The sequence below is a fragment of the Oncorhynchus kisutch genome, linkage group LG16 (assembly GCF_002021735.2).
Source record: "Oncorhynchus kisutch isolate 150728-3 linkage group LG16, Okis_V2, whole genome shotgun sequence".
NCBI classification, from domain to species: Eukaryota; Metazoa; Chordata; class Actinopteri; order Salmoniformes; family Salmonidae; genus Oncorhynchus; species Oncorhynchus kisutch.
In genome coordinates, this window is record NC_034189.2 from 14,880,168 (window position 1) to 14,892,225 (window position 12,058).

A 12,058-nucleotide genomic window follows, 5' to 3' on the forward strand; every position below is an offset into this window, starting at 1 on the left:
ATCAGCATGTCCTTAGTCTTTGTGGTTGAATCTGTGTTTTAAATTCACTGCTCTACTGAGGGACCTTATAGATAATTGTGTGTGTAGGGTACATATATGAGGTAGTCATTCAATAATCATGTTAAACACTATTATTGCACACGGAGTAAGTACATGCAAATTATTATGTGACTTGTTAAGCAAATATGTACTCCAAAAATTATTGAGTTGAATACTTATTGACTCAAGACATTTCAGCTTTTCATGTTTTATTAAATTGTAAACATTTCTACAAACATAATTCCACTTTGACATTAAGTGTAGGCCAGTGACACAAAATCTCAATGTAATCCATTTTAAATTCAGACTGTAACACAACAAAATGTGCAATAGGTCAAGTGGTGTGAATACTTTCTGAAGGTATGTGACACCTGCAAATGTAAGCAAGATTTGTTTTAGTCAAATATTACGTTTATCTGAGATTCTTGCGGTCAAGTTGAAGTCTACAAATGATTTGTGATTATGTTCTGTCCAACCTGACCATCCGCTTAAGTAAACATCAGCCCACGGCTGAATCTAGTTGATGATCCTTATACTGGGTTGGCTGCCTTCTGTTCTCTTCGAGTCAATAGAATTTCCAGGATCTAATAGAGATAAATACCTTAGTTACTTTCAACCAGATATATAGCCATTACATAACATGAGCATTAAACTGCTTTCCTCGGCAGCAACAATTGGAAGTTAGATTTTTAAATGTCAACAACATGGATGTAACAATCCCAAGGCAAATATGAAGAGGTGCTATCAATGTTCCACAAAATTATTTTACGTTGAAAAGTCCAAGTTTCCATCTTCTGTTACTAAAATACACCTCTTGGAACAGAACTGATCAGGCCAAGTGGTTATTCTCCCCTGTATTCTACAGTCTAGACCACTGCTAACACTGGAAGTGAAACTAAAAGTTTCCCGTTATTTAATTAAAACCTCTGAAGGAGTCTTCTATTTGTCTTTCTCGTCTCTTGCCAGTCCTGGGCTGGATATCAAAGGTGTCAGCTAGGCAAAGCAATGCCTTGCAAAGATGGGCACCTGTTGGTAGATGGGTACAAATTAAAAAGCAGACAAAACCCCTTTAACACTCCAGCCTTGTTCCGGTCGAATTGGACCGATTTACAAGTTTTCTCTCTGAAAAATGTAGTTAATTTAATCTGATTGTCATAAGGTTCCATGACTTTGTCCACACAGGGCATCTGCAAGCACAAAATACATTTTAATAATTTTGATAACACTTTGGGTATTTTATTTAACTTCTGTACACCTGTGGTGCCAAAAATGACCGGTCATTAGAAATAAATGGGTGAGACTACAATTAGTGTATAAAATTGAGTTCAGGCACATGCGCATTCATCAGATGGATACACCTTCTCTCCCAGACCCCCACATGCATGTGTGTTTGAACACACACACACACACACACACACACACACACACACACACACACACACACACACACACACACACACACACACACACACACACACACACACACACACACACACACACACACACATCTCACTCCCCTGCTTGGCTTCCATGGCAACCCCCACAGGAACCTTTCCCCAATAGAATCTTTCCCCCACAGGAACCTTTCCCCAATAGAATCTTTCCCCCACAGGAACCTTTCCCCAATAGAATCTTTCCCCCACAGGAACCTTTCCCCAATAGAATCTTTCCCCCACAGGAACCTTTCCCCAATAGAATCTTTCCCCCACAGGAACCACACCTGTTGGCATTCTCACAAACAATCGCAACATTGTTTCAATAATATATAGAACTTTTCTTGCAGCTCTGGAATATAAAGCATTATTGAGGCCTTCCTCACAATTCATTCTGTGGCAGCACAATGACCAAACCATATACTGTATGTGAGGCTCTTATCATATCTTTGATCATGACACTGGTGAGGAGGAGAGTCCTTGTTAAACTTTGACACAAAGTAGTCTGTAGAAAATGACGGACTTCTCTTGAAATCTGCGTGTTCTTCCAAAGCTCATTTGTCCTGAGTCTGCACAACACTGCCAGGACCTAGGATCAAGGGAGACACTCAAGTGTTCTAATACTATATCTCTTGACACATTGATGAAAATAATCATGGCCTCTAAACCTTCAAGCTGCATACTGGACCTATTCCAACTAAAACTACTAAAAGAGCTGCTTCCTATGCTTGGCCCTCCAATGTTGAACATAATAAACGACTCTATCCACCGGATGTGTACCAAACTCACTAAAAGTGGTAGTAATAAAGCCTCTCTTGAAAACGCCAAACCTTGACCCTTAACTATTGGCCTAAATCGAATCTCCCATTCCTCTAAAAAAAAATGGAATTTTGAATTTCTTTGCAAAAGCTGTAGTAGCTCACTGCCTTCCTGAAGATAAACAATGTAAACTAAATGTTTCAGTCTGGTTTTAGACCCCATCATAGCACTGAGACTGCACTTGTGAAGGTGGTAAATTACCTTTTATTCTGTAATCGTGCTCCGAGACCTTAGTGATGCTTTTGATATCATCGATCACCACATTCTTTTGGAGAGATTGGAAACCCAAATTGATCTACACGGACAAGTTCTGGTCTGGTTTTGATCTTATCTGTCCGAAAGATATCAGTTTGTTTCTGTAGATGGTTTGTCCTCTGACAAATCAACTGTGAATGTTGATGTTCCTCAAGGCTCCGTTTTAGGACCACTAATGTCTTCACTATATATTTTACCTCTTGGTGATGTCATTCGGGAAACATAATGTTAACTTTCACTGCTATGCAGACGACACATCTGTCATGGCACATCAGACGACACATCTGTCATGGCATGATGACTCCTTGCTGTCCCCAGTCCACCTGGCCGTGCTGCTGCTCCAGTTTCAACTGTTCTGCCTGTGATTATTATTATTTGACCATGCTGGTCATTTATGAACATTTGAACATCTTGGCCATGTTCTGTTATAATCTCCATCCGGCACAGCCAGAAGAGGACTGGCCACCCCTCATAGCCTGGTTCCTCTCTAGGTTTCTTCCTAGGTTCTGGCCTTTCTAGGGAGTTTTTCCTAGCCACTGTGCTTCTACACCTGCATTGCTTGCTGTTTGGGGTTTTAGGCTGGGTTTCTGTACAGCACTTTGAGATATCAGCTGATGTAAGAAGTGCTTTATGAATACATTTGATTGATTGATCTGTGATAAATAGCACAATATGTTTCATCCAAGTATTTGTTATTGTCAAAATAATCCTTACATTCTGCTTTTTTTTAAACTCAAAAACGAGTTGTAATAGCTCAGGTCAATAAGGCTTACAGGCCATAAATAGCAAATAGAAGTTCAAAACATGTAATGTTCACAAGAACTTATGTTGATAAAAAGATCAGCTATAATATAATCACCTATAATGGGGACCTGGAACACAGAATTCAGTAACATAAAACGAACGCAACAGGAGGGTTAAACATGATGAAGTTATTAATTACACTTTGAATGGTGTATCAATCCACCCAGTCACTACATTGATACAGTTGTCCTTCCTAACTCAGGTGAAGAAGAGGAAGGAAACCATTCAGGGATTTCCCAATTAGGCCAATGGTGACTTTAAAACAGTTACAGAGTTTAATGGCTGTGATATGAGGCAACTGAGGATGGATCAACATCATTGTAGTTACCCCACAACATTAAGATAAATGACAGAGTGAAAAGAAGGAATCCTGTACAATATAATATTCCAAAACATGCATCCTGTTTGCAATAAGGCACTACAGTAAAACTGTAAAAAATGTGGCAAAGAAATGTACTTTATGTCCTGAATACAAAGCGACATGTTTGGGGAAAATCCAACACAAAACATCGCTTAGTACCACTCTTCATATTTTCCAGCATGGTGGTGGCTGCATCATGTTATGGGTATAATTGTCATCGGCAAGGAGTAGGGAGATTAAAAAAAGGGGGGAAAAACGGAATAGAGCTAAGCACAGACAAAATGCGAATGGAAAACCTGGTTCATTCTGCTTTCTAACAGACACTGGGACACTAATTCACCTTTCAGCAGAACAATAAACTAAAACACAAGGCCAAATATACACTGGAGTTGCTTACCAAGACTTCCTGAGTGGCCTAGTTACAGTTTTGACTTAAATTGGCTTGAAAATCTAAGGCTGTCTAGCAACGATCGACAAACAACTTTGAGAAAACGTGAACATTTTTAAAAGAATAATGTGCAAATATTGTACAATCCAGGTGTGTAAAACTCTTGACTCACAGCTGTAATCGTTGCCAAAGAAGATTTTAAAATCTACTGACTCAGGGGTGTGAATATTTATCTAAATGAGATATTTTGGTATTTCATATTCAATAAATGTTTTCACTTTAGCTTTATGGGGTATTGTGTGTAGATGGGTGACAGAAAAAATGATTGAAATCATTTTTAATTCAGACTGTAACACAACAAAATGGGGAATAAATCAATGGGTATGAATACTTTCTGCAGGCACTGTATATCTATTATGCGTGGGAATTCTTTGGAACAGATTTTCAAAATTAAAATCACTTGTAGCTGATTTGCTGGTGTTGTGCAGTCTTTTATGTCCAACAATGTAAAAAAACAACAACATTGTTGCTCTAATATATTGGAGGACAAATAAATCACCAATCACCAGTTTTCATTTAATAGGGTTTCAGTACATTTATCTTAATCCATCCCTTTAAGAATGGTGTACTTGTAATTAGAACTTTGTCGACAGACTACAATGCATTGAGAGAACGGGTTCCGAAAATAGAGATCAATGAAAGGGATCTATGTGTCTTAGTATCCGTTTCAACACCAAATGGTAAACAAAGAAATACTCTGATCTTGTAGAGTATTTAGGCACATTTTTGGGTTAGGAAAGTACAGTGCCTTGCGAAAGTATTCGGCCCCCTTGAACTTTGCGACCTTTTGCCACATTTCAGGCTTCAAACATAAAGATATAAAACTGTATTTTTTTTGTGAAGAATCAAAAACAAGTGGGACACAATCATGAAGTGGAACGACATTTATTGGATATTTCAAACTTTTTTAACAAATCGGCGTGCAAAATTGGGCGTGCAAAATTATTCAGCCCCTTTACTTTCAGTGCAGCAAACTCTCTCCAGAAGTTCAGTGAGGATCTCTGAATGATCCAATGTTGACCTAAATGACTAATGATGATAAATACAATCCACCTGTGTGTAATCAAGTCTCCGTATAAATGCACCTGCACTGTGATAGTCTCAGAGGTCCGTTAAAAGCGCAGAGAGCATCATGAAGAACAAGGAACACACCAGGCAGGTCCGAGATACTGTTGTGAAGAAGTTTAAAGCCGGATTTGGATACAAAAAGATTTCCAAAGCTTTAAACATCCCAAGGAGCACTGTCCATTTCTTAAAGATATCCATAAAAGTGTAGTTTAAAGTTTGCCACAAGCCACCTGGGAGACACACCAAACATGTGGAAGAAGGTGCTCTGGTCAGATGAAACCAAAATTGAACTTTTTGGCAACAATGCAAAACGTTATGTTTGGCGTAAAAGCAAAACAGCTCATCTCCCTGAACACACCATCCCCACTGTCAAACATGGTGGTGGCAGCATCATGGTTTGGGCCTGCTTTTCTTCAGCAGGGACAGGGAAGATGGTTAAAATTGATGGGAAGATGGATGGAGCCAAATATAGGACCATTCTGGAAGAAAACCTGATGGAGTCTGCAAAAGACCTGAGACTGGGACGGAGATTTGTCTTCCAACAAGACAATGATCCAAAACATAAAGCAAAATCTACAATGGAATGGTTCAAAAATAAACATATCCAGGTGTTAGAATGGCCAAGTCAAAGTCCAGACCTGAATCCAATCGAGAATCTGAGGAAAGAACTGAAAACTGCTATTCACAAATGCTCTCCATCCAACCTCACTGAGCTCGAGCTGTTTTGCAAGGAGGAATGGGAAAAAATGTCAGTCTCTCGATGTGCAAAACTGATAGAGACATACCCCAAGCGACTTACAGCTGTAATCGCAGCAAAAGGTGGCGCTACAAAGTATTAACTTAAGGGGGCTGAATAATTTTGCACGCAATTTTTCAGTTTTTGATTTGTTAAAAAAGTTTGAAATATCCAATAAATGTTGTTCCACTTCATGATTGTGTCCCACTTGTTGTTGATTCTTCACAAAAAAATACAGTTTTATATCTTTATGTTTGAAGCCTGAAATGTGGCAAAAGGTCGCAAAGTTCAAGGGGGCCGAATACTTTCGCAAGGCACTGTATGTATGAATCCTAAAAAAAAAACTGGTTTGGAGAGCCTTTACGGACAAAATATATTAATGAATAAAAAATACAGCGGTTTACTTCAACCTGATAGTTGTCATATTCATGTTCAATCCATGAAATATTGGAAGGTGGAAAGACGTGTATAATAGGGGTTGAACAGTAATCCTTTAAATCTACTCTCACTAATCATGGAACTGTACGGTCCAGTCGTTGTGAACCGTGCGCCAGGCACAGTGGCGGTTCTAGCTTGTATGGCTCCAGGTTTAGCCTGCTATGTGTGGTCTGAGTTTCATAATGATTCAAATAGGTTACATGTCCCAAATTATTGCTCAACGTTAGTCTAATATGATACACTAATACTAGCGACCATCAGGAACAATTTATACCACATGACCAAAAAGTATGTGGACACCTGCTCGTCGAACACGTCATTCCAAAATCATGAGCATTAATATGGAGTTGGTCTCCCCTTAGCTGTCATAACAGCCTCCACTCTTCTGGGAAGGCATTCTACTAGATCTTGTAACATTGCTGAGGGGACTTGTTTATCCATTCATCCACAAAATCATTAATACGGCTGGGCACTGATGTTGGGCGATTAGGCCTGGCTCGCAGCTGGTGTTCAAATTAATTCCTAAGGTGTTCAGTGGGGTTGAGGTCAGGGCTCTGTGCAGGCCAGTCAAGTTCTTGCACACCGATCTTGACAAACCATTTCTGTATGGACCTCGCTTTGTGCACGGGGGCAATGTCATGCTGAAACAGGAAAGGGCCTTCCCCAAACTGCAGAGTCCTTGTGTGCGTTTTGGGTGGCATGATCAGAGGAATACAGCACAGTAAAGATACTTGCATTTTATTTGATAACAATGTTTGGATCGACTTACACTTTTGAGTCCTCTTTTTCCTCTATGAGTGCAATATAGACTCAAAACACAGCATCTTGTTTTCATCTTGTTTACATTCTTTATTGTAACCACAATGTCACAAATCATTTGTATCTACCTTCCAATTACTTTTAGAGTTTGGGATTTACAAATGTGTGCTTTTCATATCATTTTTTGTTTTATCCAGTTCGGATTTAAGTTGAACTTTTGACTGACGCCTTTAGTGAGAGGTCTAATGCTTTAATATTTAATCATTTCTGCCCTCCGACTTCATATCTAAGATGTATTTTCTGCCCCATTATTAGCTACATTGTTTTAGTTTGAACATGCAGACAGGCACTAAGAACAGCGGGAACATTTTCCTAGTCAGCGCCGTTATTAGTGCAATGTCTCTTAAAGTGTTGCTGTGTGCTACCCAGTGGGGCGGGGTGGGGGTCCCCACCGCAATGCCCACCCCCCCTTTTGGAGATGATTTCGTTTTCAAATAACTTAAAGTGAGCGAGAAAAAGGCCATTCTTGAACTTGGGGTCAGACATTATTACTCAGATGTAAATATAGCCAGCTTGTTATTTAGAATAATTTATTTCTTGGCACGGATACAACGCAGTTTGCACTGCAATGCAGTGTCTTAGACTGCTGCGCCACTCAGGAGGCCCCATCCAGAAAGTTTTTTAATGCTGATCATTTGCCTTACACAAAGTATCAAAGAGGTGAGGTGAGAGGTGTTGGCACAGAGAGGTGTTGGCAAGAGTCTGTTGTCCTGCTGACAGCCCATAATGGACTCTATAATACATGGTGTCCAGATCAAGACAACCAAAACATTTCTTTATTAAAGATTCAAAGCCATGAATGAGTGAGTCACTCAGCTTTATGGAGGTGTCGAGGCTATATGACTGAGTCACTCAGCTTTATGGAGGTGTCGAGGCTATATGACTGAGTCACTCAGCTTTATGGAGGTGTCGAGGCTATATGACTGAGTCACTCAGTTTTATAGAGGTGTCGAGGCTATATGACTGAGTCACTCAGCTTTATGGAGGTGTCGAGGCTATATGACCACCATCAAGTTGAATATTTAGCAGATACCACTTGCTTATATTCAGTCAACACATACAGTGGAGCAAAAAAGTATTTAATCAGCCACCAATTATGCAAGTTCTCCCACTTAAAAAGATGAGAGAGGCCTGTAATTTTCATCATGGTGTTCTTTGGATTCAACTCAGCATTCTTTGTCCTCCAAACACGACGAGTTGAGTTTTTACCAAAATCTGACCATATGACATTCTCCAAATCTTCTTCTGGATCATCCAAATGCTCTCTAGCAAACTTCAGACGGGCCTGGACATGTACTAGCTTAAGCAGGGGGACACGTCTGGCACTGCAGGATTTGAGTCCCTGGTGGCGTAGTGTGTTACTGATGGTAGGCTTTGTTACTTTGGTCCCAGCTCTCTGCAGGTCATTCACTAGGTCCCCCCGTGTGGTTCTGGGATTTTTGCTCACCGCTCTTGTGATCATTTTGACCCCACGGGGTGAGATCTTGCGTGGAGCCCCAGATCGAGGGAGATTATCAGTGGTCTTGTATGTCTTCCATTTCCTAATATTTGCTCCCACAGTTGATTTCTTCAAACCAAGCTGCTTACCTATTGCAGATTCAGTCATCCCAGCCTGGTGCAGGTCTACAATTTTGTTTCTGGTGTCCTTTGACAGCTCTTTGGTCTTGGCCATAGTGGAGTTTGGAGTGTGACTGTTTGACGTTGTGGACAGGTGTCTTTTATACTGATAACAAGTTCAAACAGGTGCCATTAATACAGGTAACGAGTGGAGGACAGAGGAGCCTCTTAAAGAAGAAGTTAGAGGTCTGTGAGAGCCAGAAATCTTGCTTGTTTGTAGGTGACCATATACTTATTTTCCACCATAATTTGCAAATAAATTCATAAAAAATCCTACAATGTGATTTTCTGGATTTTTTTTCTCATTTTGTCTGTCACAGTTGAAGTGTACCTATGATGAAAATTACAGGCCTCTCTCATCTTTTTAAGTTGGAGAACTTGCACAATTGGTGGCTGACTAAATACATTGTTTTTTGTTTGTTTTGTTTTTATACACAGGTTCTGCTTCAGACATAGTTTCAGGCTTTTATTCTGAATAAATGAGCGGGAATGAGAAATAGGCCATTTCAAATGGGCACGTTTTTCATCCCCCCAAAAATACACACAAGAAGTTAAGACAAAGTCTCAGTCTGCAATAAATCAATTCTTTATTCAGAGAACGTTCTGATGCTAAAAATGAGAACAGTCATTTTATAATCCCCCCCACACACACACACCAGTAGAAACTCCACCTCTCTTTAGGTGGGCTGTTTTTTTCCACAGTACTAACACATAATCTCTCATTATCTTCTACAAGCCTAGCCATTCCTAACAGTTACTCCCCCTACCTAAGTTGGGGAGTCCTCTTTCCTGATACTTTGTTTTGGAGTTATCACATGTCGACAGTTCAGTTGGCCTTGAATGTCTCAACGCTATCCAGCTCATATTGTCACACCCTGACCATAGTTTGCTTTGTATGTTTCTATGTTTTGGTTGGTCAGGGTGTGATCTGAGTGGGCATTCTATGTTGGATGTCTTGTTTGTCTATTTCTATGTCTGGCCTGATATGGTTCTCAATCAGAGGCATTGTCTCTGATTGGGAACCATATTTAGGTAGCCTGGGTTTCACTGTGTGTTTGTGGGTGATTGTTCCTGTCTCTGTGTTTTGCACCAGATAGTTTATTGGTTTTGTTAGTTTATTCATGTCTAGTGTCTTTATTAAAAAACATGAATAACCACCACGCTGCGTTTTGGTCCGCCTCTCCTTCACCTAAGGAAAACCGTTATACATATTGCAAAATATTAACATAATGATCTAGTCTTAAAGATGATGATACAAAAAAAAGTGTTTTTTTTTCTCCATTGTTTTATCTAAACCAGATCTATTGTGTTATATTCTCCTACATTCAATTCACATTTACACAAACGTCAGAGTGTTTTCTTTCAAATGGTACCAAGAATATGCATATCCTTGGTTCTGTGCCTGAGCTACAGGCTGTTAGATTTGGGTATGTCTTCAGGCGGAAATTGCACAAAGTAGGGGGGTAGCTCTTAAGATAGTGTCTGTGAGTATAACAGAACTGATTTAGCAAGTGAAAACCTGAGAAAAATCCATTCAGGAAGTTTTTGTTTGTTTGTTGGTTTTGTAGTTTTCTATTCAATGCCATTACAGTATCCATTGACTTAGGACTCCATTTGCAGTTCCTATGCCTTCCACTAGATGTCAACAGTCCTTAGAAATCGTTTCAGGCTTGTATTCTCATAAATTAGGAAGTAAGACCAGTCTGAACGAGTGGACCCTACCCTTATTGTCCGGTTGAAATATTATAGATAATTTCGGCTAAAAAACAACCTGAGGCTTGAATATAAACATCGTTTGACATGTTTCTATAAATTTTACGGATACAATTTGGATTTTTTTGTCTGATTGTTTTGACTGCGTTTGAGCCTGTGGATTACTGAAGAAAACGCGCTAACAAAACTGAGGTTTTTGGATATAAAGAGACTTCATCAAACAAAAGGAACATTTATTGAGTAAATTAATGTCTTCTGATTGCCACCATATGAAGATCGTCAAAGGTAAGGGTTTAATTTGATCTCTATTTCTGAGTTTTGCAACGCTTCTGCTTGGCTGGTTACTGTTTGTAATAATTTGTCAATTGGGCTATGGTATGTTCTGGGCTAGGTATGTTCTGGGCTAGGTATGCTTTCGCCGAAAAGCATTTTATAAATATGACACTTTGGTTGGTTTAACAAGAAGTTCATCTTTAAACCTATGTAAAATATGTTTTGTTTTCATAATTTTTATAATGAGCATTTCTGTATTGGAATTTGGCGCTCTTCAATCTCACTGGATGTTGGCCAGATGGGACGCTAGTGTCCCATGTACCCTAGAGAGGTTAACATCATTGGGATTGAAGATTCTCGTGACATATACTCATAGTATAGTTTATTTTGATTTTTGATTTAGTTTAGTCACATGATTTCTTAATTTGCAGTACACTTGCCAATCATTTGGGCAGCCTGACTTAATTGCCATACCTTTTACCTCATCCCTCTCAACCATACAATTATTCAGTTCCTCATCAATCCAAAGGGATTTAACAGTTTTTCCAGTCATTTTCTTAATGGGTGCGTGCTTATTAATAACTGGAATAATTACTTTCATAAATGCATCAAGTGCAGCGTCTGTTTGCTCCTCATTACACACCACAGACCAGCACATTTTATTTTCATCATCAACATATGAAACACTACAACACTTATTGTATGACCTCTTATACACTATATTAGACCCAGCCTTTGGAACTTTGATTTTCCTAGATATGGTTACTATATTGTGATCACCACATCCGATGGATCTGGATACTGCTTTAAAGCACATTTCTGCAGGATTAGTAAAGATGTGAACAATACATGTTGATTACTTAATTCCTGTGCTGTTGGTAACTACCCTGGTAGGTTGACTGATAACCTGATCCAGGTTGCAGGCACTGGTTACAGTTTGAAGTTTTTTCCTGAGTGGACAGCTTGATGATAGCCAGTCAATATTTAAATCACCCAGAAAAGGTTCTTCTCTGTTGATATCACATACATTATCAAGCATTTCACATATATTATCCAGATACTGAGTGTTAGCACTTAGTAGTCTATAGCAGCTTCCCACAATATTGGGCTTTAGGTGAGGCAGATGAACCTGTAGCCATATTATTTCAACAGTATTTAACATTATATCGTCTATAAGCTTTACAGGAATGTGGTTCTGAATATAGTCCGCAACACCACCTCCGTTGGCATTTCTG

General features: G+C 39.3%; 1 protein-coding gene across 4 annotated transcripts in view; it reads right to left on the reverse strand.

The window, feature by feature from the left end:
- Window positions 1-304: 304 nt before the first annotated feature.
- LOC109906197 (sterile alpha motif domain-containing protein 9-like) overlaps window positions 305-12,058 on the reverse strand; it is a 28,635-nt gene continuing 16,881 nt past the window's right edge. For all 4 annotated transcript variants that reach the window (XM_031793004.1, XM_031793007.1, XM_031793006.1 and 1 more), the window contains 2 exons: window positions 964-1,065; window positions 305-623 (listed from right to left, as the gene is read on the reverse strand). In XM_031793004.1, coding sequence (XP_031648864.1) covers window positions 556-623; window positions 964-1,065 — 170 coding nt within the window. In that variant the 3' untranslated portion in view covers window positions 305-555. The remainder of the gene's footprint in view (window positions 624-963; window positions 1,066-12,058) is intronic.